The 24,746-nt window shown below is 50.1% G+C and overlaps 1 protein-coding gene across 1 annotated transcript; it reads left to right on the top strand.

Moving 5' to 3' along the window:
• The first annotated feature begins 3,905 nt into the window (after positions 1–3,905).
• On the top strand, positions 3,906–16,407 carry trib3 (tribbles pseudokinase 3). The gene is made up of 4 exons (XM_086005812.1): positions 3,906–4,827; positions 8,361–8,657; positions 9,671–9,963; positions 13,865–16,407. The coding sequence occupies exons 2-4, from the start codon at positions 8,367–8,369 to the stop codon at positions 14,319–14,321; spliced, it is 1,041 nt and encodes a 346-aa protein (XP_085861938.1). The 5' UTR covers positions 3,906–4,827; positions 8,361–8,366; the 3' UTR covers positions 14,322–16,407.
• Positions 16,408–24,746: the final 8,339 nt, after the last annotated feature.

The raw sequence follows: 24,746 nt of genomic DNA, 5'->3' as shown, positions 1-24,746 counted from the left end.
CACTCCAGTCCCCGCGGCGCCCACCGGTCACGAAAGAGCTCGAGCGTGCCGGCGGACACCGCGTGCTCCATCTCTAGGGCCACCCGGGCGCGAACATGGCCACGGAAGAGGGGGAGGCAATCCGGTCGGACGACCCCCTCGCTCGCCCGCTGCCAGGACCAATTGATGGCTTTCTTGGCCAGGCCCAGGAGCAGGCCCACGAGGAGGTCCTCCGACCCGCCCGCCCCCCTCCGCACGGGGTGACCGTAGATCAGGAGCGTGGGACTGAAGTGCAACCAAAATTTGAGGAGCAGCCCCCTCAAAAAATGGAAGAGGGGCTGCAACCTCTCACACCCCGTGTAGACGTGAAAGACGGACTCCTCCAGACCGCAAAACAAACAGGCGGTCTGGGAGTCCGTAAACCTATTTAAAAATCTATTGCACGGAACTGCTCTGTGCAACACCCTCCTCTCTTTTCATTGGACCCAAAAAAAGAAACAATTTCACAAATAAGGTGACAACAACCCAATTACCCTTTTAAATAACCCTCCACCAATCAAATTAAAATTTGGTTGTCCCGATTAACAATGCACTCCAGTCCCCGCGGCGCCCACCGGTCACGAAAGAGCTCGAGCGTGCCGGCGGACACCGCGTGCTCCATCTCTAGGGCCACCCGGGCGCGAACATGGCCACGGAAGAGGGGGAGGCAATCCGGTCGGACGACCCCCTCGCTCGCCCGCTGCCAGGACCAATTGATGGCTTTCTTGGCCAGGCCCAGGAGCAGGCCCACGAGGAGGTCCTCCGACCCGCCCGCCCCCCTCCGCACGGGGTGACCGTAGATCAGGAGCGTGGGACTGAAGTGCAACCAAAATTTGAGGAGCAGCCCCCTCAAAAAATGGAAGAGGGGCTGCAACCTCTCACACCCCGTGTAGACGTGAAAGACGGACTCCTCCAGACCGCAAAACAAACAGGCGGTCTGGGAGTCCGTAAACCTATTTAAAAATCTATTGCACGGAACTGCTCTGTGCAACACCCTCCTCTCTTTTCATTGGACCCAAAAAAAGAAACAATTTCACAAATAAGGTGACAACAACCCAATTACCCTTTTAAATAACCCTCCACCAATCAAATTAAAATTTGGTTGTCCCGATTAACAATGCACTCCAGTCCCCGCGGCGCCCACCGGTCACGAAAGAGCTCGAGCGTGCCGGCGGACACCGCGTGCTCCATCTCTAGGGCCACCCGGGCGCGAACATGGCCACGGAAGAGGGGGAGGCAATCCGGTCGGACGACCCCCTCGCTCGCCCGCTGCCAGGACCAATTGATGGCTTTCTTGGCCAGGCCCAGGAGCAGGCCCACGAGGAGGTCCTCCGACCCGCCCGCCCCCCTCCGCACGGGGTGACCGTAGATCAGGAGCGTGGGACTGAAGTGCAACCAAAATTTGAGGAGCAGCCCCCTCAAAAAATGGAAGAGGGGCTGCAACCTCTCACACCCCGTGTAGACGTGAAAGACGGACTCCTCCAGACCGCAAAACAAACAGGCGGTCTGGGAGTCCGTAAACCTATTTAAAAATCTATTGCACGGAACTGCTCTGTGCAACACCCTCCTCTCTTTTCATTGGACCCAAAAAAAGAAACAATTTCACAAATAAGGTGACAACAACCCAATTACCCTTTTAAATAACCCTCCACCAATCAAATTAAAATTTGGTTGTCCCGATTAACAATGCACTCCAGTCCCCGCGGCGCCCACCGGTCACGAAAGAGCTCGAGCGTGCCGGCGGACACCGCGTGCTCCATCTCTAGGGCCACCCGGGCGCGAACATGGCCACGGAAGAGGGGGAGGCAATCCGGTCGGACGACCCCCTCGCTCGCCCGCTGCCAGGACCAATTGATGGCTTTCTTGGCCAGGCCCAGGAGCAGGCCCACGAGGAGGTCCTCCGACCCGCCCGCCCCCCTCCGCACGGGGTGACCGTAGATCAGGAGCGTGGGACTGAAGTGCAACCAAAATTTGAGGAGCAGCCCCCTCAAAAAATGGAAGAGGGGCTGCAACCTCTCACACCCCGTGTAGACGTGAAAGACGGACTCCTCCAGACCGCAAAACAAACAGGCGGTCTGGGAGTCCGTAAACCTATTTAAAAATCTATTGCACGGAACTGCTCTGTGCAACACCCTCCTCTCTTTTCATTGGACCCAAAAAAAGAAACAATTTCACAAATAAGGTGACAACAACCCAATTACCCTTTTAAATAACCCTCCACCAATCAAATTAAAATTTGGTTGTCCCGATTAACAATGCACTCCAGTCCCCGCGGCGCCCACCGGTCACGAAAGAGCTCGAGCGTGCCGGCGGACACCGCGTGCTCCATCTCTAGGGCCACCCGGGCGCGAACATGGCCACGGAAGAGGGGGAGGCAATCCGGTCGGACGACCCCCTCGCTCGCCCGCTGCCAGGACCAATTGATGGCTTTCTTGGCCAGGCCCAGGAGCAGGCCCACGAGGAGGTCCTCCGACCCGCCCGCCCCCCTCCGCACGGGGTGACCGTAGATCAGGAGCGTGGGACTGAAGTGCAACCAAAATTTGAGGAGCAGCCCCCTCAAAAAATGGAAGAGGGGCTGCAACCTCTCACACCCCGTGTAGACGTGAAAGACGGACTCCTCCAGACCGCAAAACAAACAGGCGGTCTGGGAGTCCGTAAACCTATTTAAAAATCTATTGCACGGAACTGCTCTGTGCAACACCCTCCTCTCTTTTTATTGGACCCAAATAAAAAAGAAACAATTTCACAAATAAGGTGACAACAACCCAATTACCCTTTTAAATAACCCTCCACCAATCAAATTAAAATTTGGTTGTCCCGATTAACAATGCACTCCAGTCCCCGCGGCGCCCACCGGTCACGAAAGAGCTCGAGCGTGCCGGTGGACACCGCGTGCTCCATCTCTAGGGCCACCCGGGCGCGAACATGGCCACGGAAGAGGGGGAGGCAATCCGGTCGGACGACCCCCTCGCTCGCCCGCTGCCAGGACCAATTGATGGCTTTCTTGGCCAGGCCCAGGAGCAGGCCCACGAGGAGGTCCTCCGACCCGCCCGCCCCCCTCCGCACGGGGTGACCGTAGATCAGGAGCGTGGGACTGAAGTGCAACCAAAATTTGAGGAGCAGCCCCCTCAAAAAATGGAAGAGGGGCTGCAACCTCTCACACCCCGTGTAGACGTGAAAGACGGACTCCTCCAGACCGCAAAACAAACAGGCGGTCTGGGAGTCCGTAAACCTATTTAAAAATCTATTGCACGGAACTGCTCTGTGCAACACCCTCCTCTCTTTTCATTGGACCCAAAAAAAGAAACAATTTCACAAATAAGGTGACAACAACCCAATTACCCTTTTAAATAACCCTCCACCAATCAAATTAAAATTTGGTTGTCCCGATTAACAATGCACTCCAGTCCCCGCGGCGCCCACCGGTCACGAAAGAGCTCGAGCGTGCCGGCGGACACCGCGTGCTCCATCTCTAGGGCCACCCGGGCGCGAACATGGCCACGGAAGAGGGGGAGGCAATCCGGTCGGACGACCCCCTCGCTCGCCCGCTGCCAGGACCAATTGATGGCTTTCTTGGCCAGGCCCAGGAGCAGGCCCACGAGGAGGTCCTCCGACCCGCCCGCCCCCCTCCGCACGGGGTGACCGTAGATCAGGAGCGTGGGACTGAAGTGCAACCAAAATTTGAGGAGCAGCCCCCTCAAAAAATGGAAGAGGGGCTGCAACCTCTCACACCCCGTGTAGACGTGAAAGACGGACTCCTCCAGACCGCAAAACAAACAGGCGGTCTGGGAGTCCGTAAACCTATTTAAAAATCTATTGCACGGAACTGCTCTGTGCAACACCCTCCAGGCCAAATCCCTAGATTGTTGTTATGGTGGAGAATGTCAATGATTCACTGATAAATGGGAGGAACCCCCTAATGGTTTCTGGTCTGCCCGCCCACTTCTTGTTATCTGGTTGAACCAGTCTTTGAAACAAGGTTCTTTTCCCTCCCTCCCTCCTGCTGCCAATAGTTGTTGCCGGGAGGATGTTGCAATAGGCGACTCCGTGAACGTCAGCCAGCTCACAGTGAGAGTGAAAGCACAGAGCTGTGTAATAATTCAGTAAGATTACAGCAAGCCCCACATCATACCCTGTCTGGTCGCTGGGCAGAGGAGAGAGAGACAGACACACTCGCTCGCACAGAAGGACCTCACCGAGATCTCACCAGCGAACAGCTTCAAAACAACAGGGAAAGCAGAAGAAAGAGAAAAAATCATCAGCCTCGCCGAATCTCGTGGAAAGAATGAGCGAGTGAAAGATACTTCTGAATACAAAGAAACAGCTTGCATTCTTCGTTCGAGACTTTCTGCCCCTTTAATGATTCTGGTTGTGCGGGAGGGCTGGAGTTTTTTGTTAAAATAAGTTATTTTCGATGAATTACAAAGTTTCCCCCTCTCCCTCTCTCTTTCTCGCTGGAACTTTATATTATTAAATAACAATGTTGGCGGATGGTGGGAGATAGCGCGCTTTGTTGCCGAGTTTCCAATTGTAGCCAAGGTTGGATTTCATGTCAGTTTCGGGGCTCCTGAGATCCACACGTGGGGAACCCTGAGCCGCCCGCTGGAGACAAGAGACCCAAAGGGCAACAAACGGATTCCACCCCCCTCCCTCGCTTCGGCTCAGGAACCGGTATCTGCCGAGTCTGGAAACTTAAAACGCGGAGAGAGAGAGAGAACGCCGGCTCGGACATTGCTTTGTTGCTGGGAATTCCTAATCGAAACTGACTTGGCGAATTACCCCCCTTTTGGTAACGAAAGAAAAACTTAGGTAAGAGTTTTTAAAAATAAAATAAAAAGTGTGTGTGTGTGAAACTCGTAGAAATTTAATGTTTGAATCGTGTTTTTTTTTAATCGGGGCGTGTTTCAGTTTCTTTCTTTGTCCCCACATTCGACCTTCCTCTCTTTCTCTCCCCTCCCCTCTGTTTTCTGGTGTTGAGAAATTATGCTGATTACACTTACAAATATTTTCACTCTTCCTCTTCCCCCCCCCCCCCCCCCCCCCCTCTGGTCAGGTTGTGTTTTAAGTATATTGCCGAAAGTAATCCTTTGTCTAGAAAGTTTTAACGTCACAGAAGTTTGTCGAAACTTCTTTTTCTCCTCCCTCCCTCTAACGGTTTGTATTGTTGGAGTTCTGCGTTAGTTTTTATTCGAAGTCTTTTACATTCGTGGTCAGTATCGCGCGTGTTGAGCTTTTCAACCGCTGCCCCGATTTATTTTACTAATTTGTGGGTGTTTTTTGTGATGGTATTGTGTGTCCCGGGACCCCCCTCCCCTCCAGGGGTAAAGTTGCGCGGTGTGTTAATGTAAAGTTACGACGATACCTGAAATTCCTGAACCTTTATACTGCACTATTTGTGAATATAGTAGTTAGCCCCCACCCCATATGTAGAAGTCTCATTGCTGTCCTTCCTGTCCCCCCGCCCTGTGTGTTTAGGGATGGCTGGGTTAGTTTAGGGGTGAATCAAGACCCTTGAAATATTTCAAGGTGATTAAAGGAGTTGATAGGGTGGGTAGAGAGAGAAACTATTTCCTCTGAGTGAGTCCAGAACAAGGGGGCAGAACCTTAACATTAGAGCCAGGCTGTTCAGGGGTGATGTCAGGAATCACTTCTTCACACAAAGGGTAGTGGAAATCTGGAACTCTTCTCTCTTTTTCCCCCCCCCCCCCACCCAGCCCCCCAAAAAAGCTGTTGAGGTTCGGGGTCAGTTGAAAATGTCAAAACTGAGATTGATAGATTTTTGTTAGGCAAGGGTTACGCAACCGAGGCGGGGAGATGGGGTTGAGTTGCAGATCAGCCATGATCTAATTGAATGGAGGGAACAGACTTGGGCTGAATGGCCTCCTCCTGTTCCTATGCTCTAAGGGAAGTGTTGGGTTGGTTTTCTCTGGTATTTCTTCTCCCCACCCCCCCCCCCTCACTCCCCCCCCCCCCCCCCCTCACTCCCCCCCCCCCCCCCCCCTCACTCCCCCCCCCCCACTCCCCCCCCCCCCCCCCCTCACTCCCCCCCCCCCCCTCACTCCCCCCCCCCCCCCCTCACTCCCCCCAAAGCGGTCATTGCATGTTGGTCTACAGCCTGTAGTTGGAATCAATGGCTTTGAGTTTTCAATGCAGGCTTGGTGTGATCCTTAAACCAAGTTGCCCTCATCCTCCTCAATGTGGGTAATGACTGTCGCCCCCCCCCCCCCCCCCCCCCCTTCTTTCCTTTCCCCTCCCCACCCACTTTGAGTCTGGCCACTCAGCCTCTGTGTTTCATCCTTTCTACCCAATGCCATGTGATGGATTCTGTACCAACCCAGACTGGGACTGGATTTTGATCTAAACTGTCTCACTCTTAACAACAACATGCATTTATATAGCACCTTTTTAATGTAGTAAAACGTCCCAAAGCACTTCACAGGAACAATGTCAAACAAAATTTGACACCGAGCCACATAAGGAGATAGCACAACAGGTGACTAAAAGATTGGTCAAAGAGGTAGGTTTTAAGGAGCGCCTTAAAGGAGGAGAGAGAGATGGAGAGGCTTAGGGAAGGAATTCCAGAGCTTGGGGCCCAGGCAGCTGAAGGCACGGCCGCCAATGGCGGAGCGATTAAAAACGGGCCAGAATTGGAGGAGCGCAGAGATCCCGGAGGGTTGGAGGAGGTTCCAGTGATGGGGAAGGGTGAGGTCATCACTCTAAACCCCTTTCCAGCTCAGAATTTGCCCTTCATTTATATTAAAAAAAAAAAAAATGTCACTGCCCCCAAGTGTGTGACTGTGACATGCTTCTGCAACAATGAAAGAATGTCTTTTTCCAGGCTCTGAGCAGATTTGAGCTTATTGACGACTAATGGCAGTGTCATCTATAAGCAGTGATCGAGTCATGGATGAGGCATGTACTTGTGCTCCTGGCCCTGGTAATCGGATTGGCTGGGCAGTGATTTGTTACCTGAACTTAGCTATTTGATTCATCCTGAATGTGATTCATCAGAAGCCGCCTGGCTCATGAGGCTGCTGCGCGCCAGAGATGTGAGTCTGGTCTCTTGTGTTTACTAGCTTGTACTGCAGGAGGCTTGCTCGAAGCACCGGATCTAGATGGATGTACGTGTGTTTGTTTTGGGAGGTTGGGGAGGAGCAGAGTTGGATCTGTGTGAGTGGTGGTAGGATTGGAGGGGTGTCTCTGTGCCTTTTATGGGGTGGGGGGGGGTGGTGTTACTGGCTGAAGCTCTGGAGTTGTGTGTTTCACTTTCGATCAGTCGGTTATCTCGCATGCCTCCACTGTACCTCAGCACCACCTACTGCACCAGTGTGGCAGTTCCGTCTGCCATCCTCAATGGCCTCTAAACAGCACTCTAATGCCAAACTCTGGTCAGTTTTGTGCCGTGGACCCACGCCTGCGGAAAGCTAGATTGAAGTCTGTTCAAACTCATGTTACAATGGGCCCTCTTGGCTTCAGACCCCACACACCTTGGGAGGTGAAGAATTGGCATTTGAAAAACCAGGTGAATGTGAGCCAAACAATTTGAGGAGACTGGAGCTGTTTTCCTCTCAGTCCTTCACAACAACCCTTATCAACTGAAAAGGTGGTGGTTAAATGGGAACTCCCTTAAGTATATAAAATATTAATTAAAAAGGTATAAAATAGAAGTTCACAGGGTGGAGCTGAATTCACTCTCAGTCTGTGCTGACAGATAATTGCATTGTTACACAAACTAGGTTGTCTTATAGCAAAATACTGCGGATGCTGGAAATTCAAAGGGTCTTCGAACTGAAACGTTGTCTCTGTTTCTCTCTCCACGGATGCTGCCTGGCCTGCTGAGTTTTTCCAGCGTTTTCTGTTGTTATTTAGGCTGTTGTATTCCCTGGAATTTAGAAGATTTAGGAGGCGATATGATGGAAGTTTTCAAGATATTAAGGGGAACTGATAGAGTAGAGAGAAACTATTTCTGCTGGTTGGGGAGTCTAGGACCAGGGGGCATAGTCTAAAAGTTAGAGCCAGACCTTTCAGGAGTGGAATTAGGAGACACTTCTACACACACAGGGTGGTAGAAGTTTGGAACTCTCTTCCGCAAACGGCAATTGATGCGAGATCAATTGTTAATTTTAAATCTGAGATGGATAGCTTTTTGTTAACCAAAGGTATTACATGCCTTTGGCGGGTGTATGGAGTTGGGTCGCAGATCAGCCAGGCTCTCGCTGAATGGCAGAACAGGCTCGAGGGGCTGAATGGCCTCCTCCTGGTCTGATGAAAGTAGCTTTGGGGCCATTTTATACAAGAAGCCATTTTGTAAAACTGTCCTTTTTTTTTCTTTCTTTCCACAGATCCTCATGAGTGTGAACGCCCCGAGATCGCTGCCCTCCCTCCCCGCCAGGCTGAAGAGGTTAGACTTTGACGATGCTGATGATCCCGACCTTCCCAAATGTAAGCGGGCCCGCTTGAGCCAGCTGTCCATCCCAGCCTTGTCTCCGTGCCTCGGCTCGCCTTCCCCTACACCCTCCTCCTCCGATGACGACAACAGCGTATCCCGCATCGGACCTTACCTCCTGCTCAATCCCACCGAGGCGAATAACTGCTACAGAGCCGTCCACACCCACACGGAGCAGGAGTACATCTGCAAGGTAGGGTTATTGATGGTAGCGGGTGGGTGGTGGGGGGGGAGGCTCGCTGGATAGACTGTCCTGTGTGTCGCGCACTGCCCCACGGATCAGGGAGGATCCAGATCCATTCCTGGCCTGTGTTGTGTTAGCTGATCCCAACTTGATTGGGAATGGGTGTTTTTTTTTTTTCCCTTGGCCATGGTAAGGAAGACAATTGGCCTCGGGACCCTAGGCCGTGGGAGGGGGAGGACAATTGGCCTCAGGACCCCAGGTCGTGGGCGGGAAGAGTTTTCAGGAGAGGACATGGAAGTTTCTGCCCTGAGTGTTTCCCCCTCTCGCGAACCCAACCCAACCTTTGAGCACAGCTTCCAACCACTAACCACAGCTTACTTGCTGATGCGCATATTTCTTGTAAATGGTCATTTCCCATGACCCGTGGTGTAACCGGCAAAACAAATCCTCCGCGGTCACTTGTCTTTTCATCCTTTCAATAAATTCACCCGTCCCACAAAAGTTTACATTCCTCTCGCTGCTTTCCCTCCCCAGTCACCCTTTTCCAAACGCCCGCTTCCCCCTGTCTGGGAGAACAGAGATTATTTGTCCCTGTTCTCTACAGTGTTCTCGCGTCACCCTCTGGGAAGAGCATGAGACTGGTCGCAGATGATGACCAGCCTCCGCTCCCTCACCTTGTCTCCTTCCTTTACCTGGCAGTGCAGGTCACAAGCATGTTTTTAGGGTCCGGACGAGCGGAGTAGCACCATTGGCGGCCGTGCCTTCAGCTGCCTGGGCCCTAAGCTCTGGAATTCCCTCCCTAAACCTCTCCGCCTCTACCCCTCGCTCCTCCTTTAAGACGCTCCTTAAAACCAACTCTTTGACCAAGCTTTTGCTCACCTGTCCTAATATCTTATGTGGCTCGGTGTCAAAGTTTTGTCTGATGTACGCTCCTGTGAAGCGCCTTGGGGGGACTTTAAAGGTGTTATATAAATGCAAGTTGTTTGTTGTCTTGACCAGCTCTCCTCCTTTCCGCGTTGCAGGTGTTTGCGATGAAGCGCTACAGTGAGGTGGTTGCGCCCCACGCCCGCCTCCCGCCTCACGCGCACGTGGGGCAGATGGCCGAGGTGATCGCGGGTGACCGCAAGGCTTATGTGTTTTTCCATCGTGGCCACGGTGACATGCACTCGTACGTGCGGACGTGCAAGAGGCTCCGCGAGGAGGAGGCCGCCACGCTCTTCAGGCAGATGGCGCAGGCGGTGGCGCACTGCCACGACCACGGGATCGTGCTCCGAGACCTCAAGCTGCGCAAATTCGTCTTCGCCGACAGAATGAGGTGAGTTTTTTTGGGTGGGGGTTGGGAGCAGGCTCGGAGCCATTTAACGAACCTCTCTGTACAACAAAAGTGCCATCGGCCTTTGTGCTTCAGGTGCGCGGGGTATGTGTGTGTGTCCTTTCAACTCGGAACTCTGCTTGAACCCAAGCTGGACATAAAAAGATCCTATGGCACTATTTTGAAGAAGAGCAGAGGCGAGTTCTCCACGGTGTCCCGGCTAGTATTTATCCCTTGACCAATATCACTTTTATATTTTTTAAAAAAAAACCAGATTATCTGATCATTATCCCATTGCTGTTTGTGGGATCTTGCTGTGCGCAAATTATTTCTGCCGCGTTTCCCTACATTACAACAGTGACTACACTTCGAAAAGTACTTTGTTGGCTATGAAATGTTTTGGAACATAGCGCAAGCGTCAAAGGTGCTATATAAATGCAAGTGTTTTCTTTTTCTTATGAACCCAGACAAGAGGGGTGAAGAGAGCTCTTTTCTTTCTGCTGGTTATTCACGTCCGAGGTGAAACGGTTCCCTGGGGCAGTCTCAAGCCAGCTTCATGGTGGGACCTGTTGCCTTGGCCGAGGGGGTGGTGCAAAGGATCGGCGGGGGGGGGGGGGCGGGCAGGCAGGCAGGCAGAGACCCCGAGAGAGGGAGAGACACCGAGAGAGGCCAAAAATAAAAGAAATTGCACAAAAGGGGAGCAGGCAGTGATCGAAGACTCGGTCACTGCTCCCTGAGCTTGTGTGTAGCGGAATCTACTGACGGCTCTGTGATGCGATGCTTCCGGTGGTGAGCGGCCCCAGCAGAGGGAAGTGCCGGAAATCCTGGGCCGGTAGCCCGTGACTGAGAATCGGGTGTAGTTTCTGCTGAGAGTCGCTCCCTGTGAGTGCCCTCTCTCCGCTCACAACGCCACATCGTACAATCACCCCCCCCCCCCCCCCCCTCTGGTGTACTGTGACGATCTCGACCGTTCCTCCTTCCTGCCCAGCCCCACGTCCCCCTTTTAATTTGCATTGTTGCAGTAGTTGCTGTATTAAAGTGGTATACACGCTTTCCCTTAAATGTCTTGTTTTCACCCAAAACATTGTACTGACAGACGTGCATTGTAATTGTTCATTTGAAAACATGTTGGCCAGCTAGATAGTTTTGATTTTGAGCTATCATCATTGAAGTGCAATATAATCCGAGTATTATTTCAGCCACTTAGTGATGCTCTGTAGCCGTAGAACTGTGAGGTTCTGTCTGGTACCTTCAGATTGCCACCAAGTGGTTGATATTAGAAACATAGAAGATAGGAGCAGGAGTAGGCCATTTGGCCCCTCGAGCCTGTTCTGCCATTTAATGAGATCATGGCTGATCATCCAAATTCAGTACCCTGTCCCTGCCTTCTCCCCATATCCCTTGATCCCTTTAGTCTTAAGAAATATATCTAACTCCTTAAATATATATAATAAATTGGCCTCAACTGCCTTCTGTGGTAGAGAATTCCACAGATTCACCACTTTCTGGGTGAAGAAATTCCTCCTCATCTCAGTCCTAAATGGCTTACCCCTTATCCTTAGACTGTGACCCCTGGTTCTGGACTTCCCCCGCCATTGGGAACATCCTTCCGGCATCTAGTCTGTCTAGCCCTGTTAGAATTTTATAAGTTTCAATGAGATCCCCTCTCATTCTTCTAAACTCTAGCGAATATAAGCCTAATCGACCCAATCTCTCTCCATGACATTCCTGCCATCCCAGGTATCAGTCTGGTGAATCTTCGCTGCACTCCCTCCATGGCAAGAACATCCTTCCTCCGATAAGGTGACCAAAACTGCGCACAATACTAGGTGTGGTCTCACCAAGGCCCTGTACAACTGCAGCAAGACATCCTTGCTCCTGTACTCGAATCCTCTCGCTACGAAGGCCAACATACCATTTGCCTTCTTAACCGCCTGCTGCACCTGCATGCTTACCTTCAGCGACTGGTGCACAAGGACACCCAGGTCTCATTGCACTTCCCCTTTTCCCAATCTATTGCCGTTCAGATAATCTGTCTTGCTGTTTTTGCCACCGAAGTGGATAACCTCACATTTATCCACATTGGGCAGATGCAGTATAATCACCCAACCTGTCCAAATCCTACTGGAGTTTCTCAGCATCCTCCCTTAAAAGAAAAAAACTGATTGCTGGAAATGGAAGAATCAAAGAACTAGCCTTGGACGTCCCAAAGTGCTCCCAGCCGATTAATTACTTTTAACGTGTAGTCACTGTTGTAATGTGGGAAACGCGGCGGCCAATTTGCGCACAGCAAGCTCCCACAAACAGCAGTGTGATAATGACCAGATAATCTGATTATTTTTTTTAGTGATGATGATTGAGGAATAATTGTTGGCCCAAGACACTGGGGGATAACCACCCCCCCCCCCCGGCTCTTCTTCGAAATAGTGTCATGGGATCTTTTACTTCCACCCGAAAGACAGTGCCTCCGACAGTGCAGCGCTCCCTCAGTAGTGCCAGCCTAGATTTTTGTGCTCGAGTCTCTGGAGTGGGGCTCGAACCCACAACCTTCCAATTCAAAGGCGAGGGTGCCACCCACTGAGCTGCGGCAAAATCATTAGTTTCCGACAGAAAGAGGTTACAGGGAAAACGGACCATTCGGCCCGACCCATGTTGCAGTTCACCCTCCACACCAGAGAATAGTCCTACTCACATTTAGCTGCTCTGTTTCCTCATCCACCTATCCAATCTAATCCGTAATGTTGACCTCGTCTCCGCCTCAATCAGTAACTCTGGAAGTGAATTCCACAGCCTCGCAGCTCTCAGTGAAGAAGTTTCACTTGTTCTCTTACATTTAACCTTGTAACTGTGGACAAGGCCTCTGGAGCAGCCTACACACCAGCATTGGTCTCTGAGGTGTATAGTTCTAAGAAGCATTCTGGCAATTATTACAACTTTTAACATGCCTTTCTGTAAATTAAAAAAAAAAAATTAAACGTGGTAATTTGCTTGCAACGTGGTAATTTGCTTGCAACAAGAGAAAAGTGAGTTCTGAAAAATTACCCAATATCACTGCTGTGATGGAACTTGCTTTCAGTTATAAGTGTCTGGCTATTTCAATTGGGAGTTCTTTTTAAAAAGGTTTTATTCATTAAATAGGTAACGAGATTTATTGAGCTACCGACCACATATCTGCACTATCACCAAGACTCCCTACTTCCACCTCTGAAACACCGACCCGCCTCAGCTCATCCGCTGTCGAAGCCCTCATCCATGCCTTTGCAACCTCCAGACTCGACTATTCCAACGCGCTCCTGGCCGGCCAACCATCTTTTCACCCTCCATAAACCTGAGCTCATCCGAACCTCGGCTGCCCGTATCCTAACTCGCACCAAATCCCGTTTGCCCATTGCCCCCCTGTGCTCGCTGACCTGACATTGGCTCCCGGTCCGGTGACGCTTCAGTTTTTAAATTATGATCCTTGTTTTCAAGTCCCTCCACGGCCTCGCCCCCCTCCCTGTCTTTGTAGCCTCCTCCAGCTCCTACAACCAACCACCCGCCCCCACCCCCCCCCCCCCCGGAGATCTCTGCGCTCCCTCCAATTCTGGCCTCTTGCGCATCCCCGATTTCCATCGCTCCTCCGTTGGGGGCCGTGCCTTCAGCCGCCTGGACCCTAAGCTCTGGAATTCCCTCCCTAAACCTCTCCGCCTCTCTCTCCTCCTTTTAAGACGCTCCTTAAAACCTACCTCTTTGACCAAGCTTTTGGTCACCTGTCCTAATATCTCCTTATGGTGGCTCGGTGTCTGATAATCGTTCCTGTAAAATGCCTTGGGGACATTTTAATACATTAAAGGTGTTATATAAATACATGTTATTGTTGTTGTTTAAATGCACCTGCTCTAAATAGTGTTTTTTTTCCTTCCAGAAACAAACTGAGGCTGGAAAATCTGGAAGATGCCTGTGTCCTGAAGGGAGAGGACGATTCCTTGATGGATAAGCACGGCTGCCCTGCCTACGTGGGGCCGGAGATCCTCAACGCCAAGCAGTCGTACTCGGGGAAAGCCGCAGATGTCTGGAGTCTGGGCGTGGTCCTTTATACCATGCTGGTGGGCCGCTACCCGTTCCAGGACACGGAGCCGGCTGCCCTCTTCAGCAAGATCCGGCGAGGGTTCTACACCGTCCCGGACAACATCTCCCCCAAAGCCAAGTGCCTTATCCGGTGCCTCCTGCGGCGGAACCCGGCTGAAAGATTGACGGCCAATGAGATCTTGGATCATCCCTGGTTCAGCTCCAACTTCAACCTAACCTTCAACACCAGCTCAGGACCATCGACCGACCAGCTGGTCCCAGATAGTTACAGGGAGGACACGGACGATTTGTAGAAGTTTTTACAATTTATTTTTAAAAAATGTATTGGGGGAAAAAAAGTCACGCTGCGTGCCTTATCTGTGAATTGGACAGTGACTTTAAACTTCTGCGTCCTTCCTCGTTTTGAGGTGGTCTGAAGTGAAAGCCTTTGACCTTGGGGTTCCAGATTGTACCCTGTAACCAGGGGTTTGGGGTTTTCTGACTGAAGATGGTGCGCTGGGCTTCAAGGTGGGGGGAGGCGGGGTGGGGAGGGGGTACGCCTCATCAGTCCGTGTTTGCAACGTGACCTGATGGTGTGTGTTTGGACTGTGGGGTGGTCCACCCAGTCTGGGGAACCCCCCCCCCCCCACGATCAGCCTTCCAAACCTCCTCTGAAGACCACACCAGACTCTTCCCCGAGATCGGGCGTGGAAGAGAGCTTCTAGTCGTCTCATTTGTAGCTGGAGGTTTGTTGGCAGCAATAACTGCAAAACCAGGATTACCTCGGAGTGGAAAGACGATGGAAATGAAATATCTGAGGGAGGGGTGGTGGAGAGCATTGGTGGCCTGTTCAGTGATGCCTAACTAAATCCATGGACTTCTGAGCTATTCTTCCGCTCTCTGACCTGTGATGAGATGTAACAATTATTCTGTACTGTTAGTTTATTGGTTGATTGTATGGCCTCTCTGTCCCATGACTTATCCTTAAAACTGGGGACCAAAGTGTTTATTAATGTTGCCCGGTGGGGAAGAAAAGTAATGTTCTGGGCCAGAATTTTGTGGCGATTTGCTCCAGATTGGGTAGAATACAGAGCAGCTTGCCCAATCTCGCCTCCACCAGCAGTATTCTGTACAATAACTCTTATCTGGAATCTGTGGGTGGAACGCCAGATTCAGGTGGATTCTGACACTTAAACCAAAAGCTCCTCGCCCAGACCCCATTATTGTACAAAACTGAAGGATTTTTTTTTTTCTTAACTGTGCTTTTGAGGAATGGATAAGGGTCAGCAATGCAGAGTCTGGACTGAACTGTCTCTTTCCTTATCCTCCTCCTACCTACCCTCCCCCCCCCCCCCCCCACCACCCTAGGAGAGCACTGATCGAGAACTGACTAATGCAGTGTAAATTCAGGCTGTGCAGTGTTGCTCTCTGCTGACAAGAGATCGCTGTTCCGAGAACCTGATGTGCACGTCTTGATACTTGATTACATTTAATGCCTCATCAGTGTTTACAGACTGTGGAACCAATGGATTTCCTGGTTCCCGAGTGATTAGTAGCGTGGGATCGCATGGGCTAGCCCGATACTTGGCACTGGAGTGATTGGATTTCAAACTCGGCACGGTCCTGATAAAGTTCAGTGATGTGTGTACATATTTTGTCCAAAAAGCTCAGCCTGCGTTTTTACCTGACTGTGTTCGACTTGGCGTTTTAAAAAAAACATTTAAAATATCCAAGATGGGAAATGGATTGGGGGGAGGGAGGGGGATGCTGTCCACTTGCCCCCTTGTGCTGGCGGGCAATGTAGGGGCCACGTTTGGATAACGCGAGTCTTATCTCGCATGCGGCAGCGTCGAGACCGCACAGTCGATGCCTTGCCTGGCCTTCCTTTAGTTACGGGTGCCGGCCGTAAGCTCTGTTAAAGGCAATGACCAACCGTGGCAATCGGCAGTGGGCTGTGTTCGTTCGTTCTAAGTTGCCAAAAAAAAATAATGTGGACAATTCTCGTTGGCTGGTGACTCTTTGCCAGGACCCGTGGCTGCTGAATTTGCCGGCAATGACTGACCGCGGCTAACGTGACAATTCAGTAGCCATCAGTTGCTGTGCCTTTGGTATCTGTTAGCGGTCCGTGTTTCCCCCCCCCCTCACTAACTCTGTACCGTAACTCCGCTCAAATCCATGAGTGTAACATGCCTGGCCGTGTTACTGGTCTCTCCTTGGGCAGGTGCTAGTTCCTCTTGTTTTTGTACAGGACAGTATCTATGATACAGAATGACAAGTTGATGTAAATATGTTTGATAACCTGTGCAGCAGCACCAACACTACATTGGAGTTATTGCGTGTACGTACTGATTGTATATTTGTCGATTTCAAATAAAAAAATTGTATTTTTTGTTTAGTTAATTTCTGAGCCGCACGTCTCCTATTTCAGATTATTCCCGCGGCTGGCTCATTTAATACTTGGGTGCTATATCGCTTTTATAAATGGTCAAACGAGGCCCAGAGCACACAACGCCAAGAGGCAGATCATTGACTTTGTGCGATCGCTAGAAACGGGTGACCGAGTCGCCACCACGTTTTGTGTTTCTATTGATGTCAATGGAAGAGATGTAAAATCTTCCACCGACTCGCTGTCGCCTGTTTCACACTATCGCACAAAGTCAAAGATCCGCCCCCCAAGACTGAAAATGGTCGGACAGAAGATGCATGTGAGGGGTCTGGGCAGAGTAGATCGAGAGAAACTGTTCCCATTGGCGGAAGGGTCGAGAACCAGAGGACACAGATTTAAGGTGATTGGCAGAAGAACCAAAGGCGACATGAGGAAAATCGTTTTTATGCAGCGAGTGGTTAGGATCTGGAATGCACTGCCTGAAAGGGTGGTGGAGGCAGATTCAATCGTGGCTTTCAAAAGGGAATTGGATAAGTACCTGAAGGGCTACAGGGTAAGGGCGGGGGAGTGGGACTAGCTGAAGTGCTCTTGCAGAGACGGGACGGGACGGGCTGAATGGCCTGTGCTGTAAGCATGATCCTATCCGGTGCACCTACCGAGCATTAAAATTGGGAGATTCAAACTTTCCCTACTCCAGGAAGTCTCTGTGTTTGATGGGGTGACTCCCTGAAACACAGGATCTGCTGCTCTTAACCACAAACGTGGTCAAGGTGGTTCCTGTCGTTCCCCATCTCCCATTCCCTTCCTGTCTCCAGTCCTTGAACGTGTTGTTGCCTCCCAGATTGCTGCCTGTCCAACCTGCAACTTCCTGTTTGAATCCCTCCAATCAGGTTTCTTGCCTTGCCCCGAAACATTGGTGCTTTGTGAAACCTCTACGTCACTAATAACGCAGGTCTGGGACTCGGTCTCCACCTGCCATCAAAAAAGGGTTTTAAATGAAGGGCTGATTCAACAAGTCAGCTTCAGCTGCATAAAGGTCTTACAAGAACAGGAGGAGGCCATTCAGCCCCTCGAGCTTGTCCCCACCATTCAAGCCTTCATTAGGTGCGGGTGCCCAGAACTGAACACACTATTCCAGACGAGGTCTGGCCAAGGCGCTGTACATCTTTAGCACAGTGGTAGCGTTCTCACCTCTGGGGCAGGAGGTGCAGGGTTTGAACCCCACTCCAGACAGTCCCGGTGAGTGGAGTCGGTGCATCCGGCTTTGAATCCAGCGTGATACTCGCGTCTGGTGGGTATGGGTGGTGGGAGCCCATCAAACCCTCCCGCCGTATCGGACTAACCACCCTTACGGGCTGGTATAAAGATGGGTGCGGCCACGGAAGGAGCGTTAACGTTGCGGCCTGTCAGACTGTTAATCAGCCTGCGAATCCCTCCACTGCCTCACACTGAGAAGATACGAAAAGGATGATGATCTGAAGTATTGCTTCCTCAGTTTTGTATTCCAGCCCCTTGAGCCAAAGGTCTTTTTGTGCCTGTGCACGAGCTTTCAGTGATGTGTGTACATGAACGCCTAAATCCTTTTGCTCCGCCATAACTCCTCGTGTCTCACCATTAAGAAAATGTATCTTTCTCGGACCCAAAGATGCCCTCACGCTTCCACAGATTGAACTCTATTTGCCAATAGTTTGTCTATGTCCCCTTTGCAACTCCCTGCTCCCAGCCGCACAACTTATTCAGCCTCCTAGCTTAAGTGTTACCTGTAAACTTGGATATGCAAGGCAAAACTTATATTCAGACATGGCGATTAACAAGCCCTGCTGTTAATCGCCAGCGCTCAGCCCAATCCATCTTGGGGTCACTGGAGAGCGAGTAGGAGCAAGAAAACCTGTCTGATTGTTTTCCTTCCCGAGTGCAGGGACGCTGAGGTAACTGCAGTGCCCGTACAATTACACAGGATGTACGGCCCAACCAGTCCATGCTCCACTCGAGCCTCCTCTCGTCTTTCCTCATCTAACACTCTCAGCATAACCCTCTATTCCCTTCTCCCTCATACGCTTGTCTAGCCTCCCTTTAAATGCATCTAAACTATTCGCTTCCACCACTCCCTGTGGTAGCGAGTTCCACATTCTCACCACTCTCTGGGTAAAGAAGTTTCTCCTGAATTCCCTATTGGATTTCTTGGTGACTATCTTATAGTGATAGCCTCTAGTTATGCTCGTCACCACACGTGGAAACACTCTCTATCCACTTTTTCATAATTTTAAAGGCCTCTATTAGGTCACCTCTCTGATCTGAAGGGGATTGACAGGGTAGATGTTGAGAGATTGTTTCCCTTGGCTGGAGTGTCTAGAACTAGGGGGCATAGTCTCAGGATAAGGGGTCAGCCTTTTAAGACTGAGATAAGAATTTCTTCACTCAGAGGGTTGTGAATCTTTGGAATTCTCTATCCCAGAGGGCTGTGGATGCTCAGTCATTGAGTACATTCAACGCGGAGATAGATTTTTGGACTCTAGGGCGATCAAGGGATATGAAGAAAGGGCAGGAAAGTGGAGTTGAGGTCGATGATCAGCCATGATCGTATTGAATGGCGGAGCAGACTCGAGGGGCCGTCTGGCCGACTCCTGCTCCTGATTCTTACATTATGTTCAGCCTTTATTCAAGAGAAAAGAGACCCAGCCTGTTCATCCTTTCCTGATATGTATACCCTCACATTTCTGGTATCATCCTTGTAAACCTTCTCTGCACCCTCTCCAGTGCCTCTATATCCTTTTGTTGTAACTCAGCACAGATCAGGTCTTCCCTGGTTTATTCAACTCATATTCACATCGAGTCACCAGTCAGCCGGAAAACATCAGCCAAAGCTGATTACTGGGAAACTCGAGCTTTATTTGGATAATGCAGGGAGGGTCCATTTCTTTCACAAGTGGCATTGCAGCACGTGCTACAGGGGGACAGAGCGTGGGGTTGCATTTACCATTTTTCACACTAAGTTCACAATCAGTTGCATCATCGAAGGGAAGGCGTGGGTGAATGACACCTGTCTGAGAGAAGGCAGAGCAAGGACAATTCACCCGAAAGGCTCTCGAGCAACCCGTCAGCTGCTGATTACCTTCCTACCTTCTCCCTAACCTGCCTCTTTTTTTTTTAAAGAAAGCTTTTGGGTCACCTGTTCGAAGCGCATTCCCCAATTTTAATCGCTCCACCATTGGCGGCCGTGCCTTCAGCTGCTTTGGCCCCGAGCTCTGGAATTCCCTCCCTAAACCTCGCCGCCTCTCTCTCCTCCTTTAAGACGCTCCTTAAAACCTACCTCTTTGACCGAGCTTTTGGCCACCTGTCCAAATATCTCCTTATGTGGCTCGGGGTCAAATTTTTGTCTGATAATCACTCCTGTGAAGCGCCTTGGGACTTACTACGTTAAAGGCGCTGCATAAATGCAAGTTGTTGTTGTTGTTGGCAAAAAATGGAAAAGACATCTTGCATAAATTACAACCTTTAAATCACTTCCAGGCAGCCACCATCATATAGACACAGGTACTATCCAAGCCCCTCCTCCTGCTCTTACAGCACAGGAGGAGGTCATTCAGCCCATCGAGCCTGAGCCAGCTCGTTGTCTTCGTACAAACAGCAACTCACCCTTTGCCTCCCCGTTATTTTTTTAAGAACTTGCCGGATTTGCACATTAATTGCCCGTTAATTACCAGACTTTCTGTGGTGAGTTTAAGAGCGCAAGTACCTTTTTAATGAGGCGCTAAAACGCTCGGACCCAGAACGGGAACAATTTAAAGTGTTCAATCTCACTCCTGCGTACAGTCTAATTGTTGTCAAGAGGTTTTAACAAGTCAAATTGAATTATTTTTTCAAACTTTTCCTGTCTTTTTTTCCTCCTCTCTCTTAATCCAACCTTTATTTCTCTTTCTGTAACCGATTCGACTCCAATTCAACCCCATTTCCTTCTCCGTCGTTCCTTTCTCAATCCTTAAATCCCATGGGTTAAGGAGATGGACTGTTGGTCCCACCGTTCACCGGAGGTCCCAGCTGCCCCGTTGCCCTCGCACGTCCGGCAAGTTACGGTGCAAAAATCCACGGCGAGTAACGGTGCAGTGGTACAGTGCACCACCACCATCTGGTGGGTGAATGCTATACTGCAGTTTTCAGCACAGGCAGCTGTTTAGGAGCAGCAACTGTTTTGGAAAGATGTAAAAGGGTGGATAATATAGGATTATAAATTGAGAGCATGTCAGCTTTAGATTTAATAAAACAGCTGGCTGCATTTTCCCCACTTCTGTCGGTTGTTGGTTCAGGTGTAGCATGCATGCAGTTTTAGACAGAAACGTGCCTCCTGGCCACACAGCCTAGAATCATTCCAACAGGCTTCAATCATAGGGGCACAGGAGGAGGCCACTCAGTCCCCTCAAGTCTGAGCCACCATTCAGTTAGATCGCGGCTGATCTGCATCTTAACTACATTTACCCGCCTTGGTTCAGTAATTCTTTACACTTTCCCTTGCAAAATATCCCTTAATACCCTGGCGTAACAAAAATCTATCAATCTCAATTTTGAAATTTGAAATTGACCCCCAGCCTCAACAGCTTTTTTTTTTGCAGGGGGGCGGGGCGGGAGTGAGTTCCAGATTTCCACCACCCTTTGTGTGAAGAAATGCTTCCTGACATCACCCCTAAACGGCCTAGCTCTAATTTTAAGGTTATGCCCCCTTGTTCTGGACTCCCCCTCCCCCCACCAGAGGATATAGTTTCGCTCGCTCTCGACCCTAAAAAGTCAATTAGATCACCCTTTAATCTTCAATGCTCAAGGGAATGCAAGCCTAGTCTATGCAACTATAATCAAGGTGATTGGCAAAAGAACCAGGGGCGACATGAGGAAAACTTTTTTACCCAACGAGTGGTTAGGATTTGGATTGCGCTGCCCGATAGGGTGATGGAAACAGATTCAATAGGGTGATGGAAACAGATTCAATAGCAGTCTTCAAAAGGGAACTGGATAAATACTTGAAGAAAAAAATTGCAGGGATATGGATTGCTCTTCGAAAGAGCCGGCGCAGACTCGATGGGCCGAATGGCCTCTTTCTGTGCTGTACTATTCTATGATTCGATATGTGGTATCCTTCAGTAATACTCTCAACGGGTAGTTCTCACGAGGCACAGCACTGTCAGAGATTCATCGGTTAGAAACTTCATCTAACCATCAGCCTACCAGCAGTTGAGGGAGTTTTTCAGAATCCCTGTCCTGGCTATTATAAAACATTCAGCTTACACGTCACCTGCCATCCCAGTAACTGAGCGGCTCAGCTGTCAGAATTTATTACAGCAACGCTAGCAATATACACAAAGAATTTTAAATTAAAATTTAAAACTTCTTCTGCTGCTTTCATTCTATTTCCGCCCCCCCCCCCTTACTGACTCCTCACTAGGCCGGGGTTTCGAAGGTTCCAGACCAGCCCACCCCCCCTCGACCTGCTGCCTCTTCCGCGTGCAAGCCTCAACAGTGAGGGTCACCGAGGTATCCAAGGGTAGCGGGCATCAAAGCCAAGCCCAATCCCATCCTTAGCCAAATGGCAGGAATGACGTATGAGGAGAGATTGGGTCGATTGGGCTTGTACTTGCTGGAGTTTAGAAGAATGAGAGGGGATCTCATTGAAACTTATAAAATTCTGACAGGACTGGACAGACTGGATGCAGGAAGGATGTTCCCGATGGTCAGGGAGTCCAGAACCAGGGGTCACAGTCTAAGGATAAGGGGTAAGCCATTTAGGACAGAGATGAGGAGGAATTTCTTCACCCAGGGAGTGGTGAACCTGTGGAATTCTCTACCACAGAAGGCAGTGGAGGCCAATTCATTAAATATATTCAAGAAGGAGTTAGATATATTTCTTAAGGCTAAAGGGATCAAGGGATATGGGGAGAAGGCAGGGACAGGGTACTGAATTTGGATGATCAGCCACGATCTCATTGAATGGTGGAGCAGGCTCGAGGGGCCGAATGGCCTACTCCTGCTCCTATCTTCTATGTTTCTATGTCTACACTCGGTAGGGATCACTGGAGAGCGAGCAGGAGTGGGAACTCGGGCACTTGCGGTCATTTGCACAGCACAACTGCTGCCCCAGCTTAGATCAGTTCAAGACACTATTTTTAATGAAAAGTGGAAGTGGGAAAGCAGGGCGAGTCATCAGATCCATCGCATGGACGGCAAGCTTGTGCCGGAGATAACTCACCCGCAGTGCACTTGGGGTTAAATCATTAACCACAGAACTGCACACAGAGAATAATGGACAGCTGGTTTGAGATTTAATGGAGATTCAGACCATATCAAACCACAAACAAACAAACCCATGTCAGCTTATGCCCACCACCTTATAGATGTTATCACCCAAGAATCTGCCTTGCCATACTGGTTTTTGCATAGACCGTACAACTTCACATTTGTCAGCGGAATCGTTTTTTTTAATTAGTAAAGATAAAGGTAAATTGCATTTATATAGCAGCCTCATACCTTCTCCCTCCCCTCCCATCCCCCAAAACCAAGTACAGGGATGACAACGACATTTATATAGCGCTTTTAACGTAGCAAAATGTCCCAAGGCGCTTCACAGGAGCGTTATCAAAAAATAAACACCGAGTCACATAAAGAGATATTCGGACCAGGGTTTGCTGTTGTGGTTTGATATTGTCTGAATCTCCATCAAATCGGTCAAAGAGGTAGGTTTTAAGGAGTTTCTTAAAGGAGAGGTAGAGAAGTGGAGGGGTTTAGGGAGGGAATTCCAGAGTTTAGGGCCTGGGTAGCTGAAGGCACGGCCGCCAACTGTGGAGCGATTAAAATAGGGGATGCACAAGAGGCTAGAGTTGGAGGAGCACAGAGATCTCGGCAGGGTGTAGGGCTGGAGGAGATTACAGAGATAGAGGGGGGGGGGGGGGGCGCGAGGCCGTGGAGGGATTTGAAAACAAGGATGAGAATTTCAAAGTTGAGGCGTTGCTGGACCGGGAGCCGATGTAGGTCAGCGAGCACAGGGACGATGAGTGAACGGGGCTTGGTGCGAGTTAGGACACGGGCGGCAGAGGCTTGGGCGAGTTCAGGTTTATGGAGGGTGGAAGATGGGGAGGCCAGCCAGGAGTGCGTTGGAAGTCAAGTCTAGAGGTAACAAAGGTACGGATGAAGGTTTCAGCAGCGGATGAGCTGAGGCGGGGAGGGAGTCAGGCAATGTTAGAGGTGGAAGTGGCCAGGCTTGGTAATGAGCGGGTATGTGGTCGGAAGCTCATCTCGGGGTCAAATATGACACTAAGGTTGCGAATGGTCTGGTGCCGCTTCATAGTCACCAGGGAGAAGGATGGAGTCAGTGGCCAGCAATTGATTGCCAAAATTACAGCTTTTATAATTTGGGATTCCTTGTACCATGAGTTATATATAATAATAATAAAGTTGTACATTTTATACCTACGATTCACGTACATTTTATAAATCCTGATAATTACAGGCCAGTGGCACTCCAGAGTTCTTTGGGGGAGGTAACAGACATGGTAGTTGGGGGAAAGTGCAGTGGATGTAGTTAAGAAAGCCTTGGACAAGGTACCACACGGGAGACTACTAGAGAAAATTAAGGAGTATGGAATTAGGACGAGGATAGCTAACAGGGTTAAAGATTGGGTTAGAAGAGAGAAAACAGAGTAGGAGTTGAGGGCAGTTTTTCCAGAGCAATCGGAAGCGAGTAGTGGTAGTTCTGGGACTACTTCTGTTCGCTGTGTACGTCAATGATTTCGATAAAAGCCTAGAGGTAGTCGCGTTAAAATTTGCAGATGGCACCATAATAAGAGGTATTGGTTTAATTCTTTAGAAGACCAAAGTAAGCTGCAAAGGGATATTGTTATCACAGAATCACAGAAACCCCACAGTGCAGATAGAGGCCATTTCGGCCCATCGAGCCTGCACCGACACATATCCCACCCGATCCCCGTAACCCCTGCACCAACACATATCCCACCCTATCCCCGTAACCCCATGTATTTAATCCCCCTAACACTAAGGGTCAATTTATCATAGCCAATCAACCTAACCTGCACATCTTTGGACTGTGGGAGGAAACCGGAGCACCCGGAGAAAACCCACGCAAACACGGGGAGAATGTGCAAACTCCACACAGACGAATGAGCTAAAAAGTGGCAGATGGAATTCAGTAGGTGGGAAGTGATGCATTTTGGTGAAAAAAATGACAAGCAGTAATTATACTCTGGATGGAAGTCGGCTCGACGCTGTGGAAAAGCAGAGAGATTTGGAGGAACAGGGTCACAGGAAATGTTCCCGCTAAACCGCGCAGCGCTCACCGGCTTTCACACGGAAGAAA

This window comes from Somniosus microcephalus, chromosome 13 (genome assembly GCF_052327205.1).
Source record: "Somniosus microcephalus isolate GS21.2 chromosome 13, FLI_Smic_1.0, whole genome shotgun sequence".
Classification (NCBI taxonomy): Eukaryota; Metazoa; Chordata; class Chondrichthyes; order Squaliformes; family Somniosidae; genus Somniosus; species Somniosus microcephalus.
Note: the sequence above shows the minus strand (reverse complement) of the source record. Positions and strands in the feature narration are given on the sequence as shown.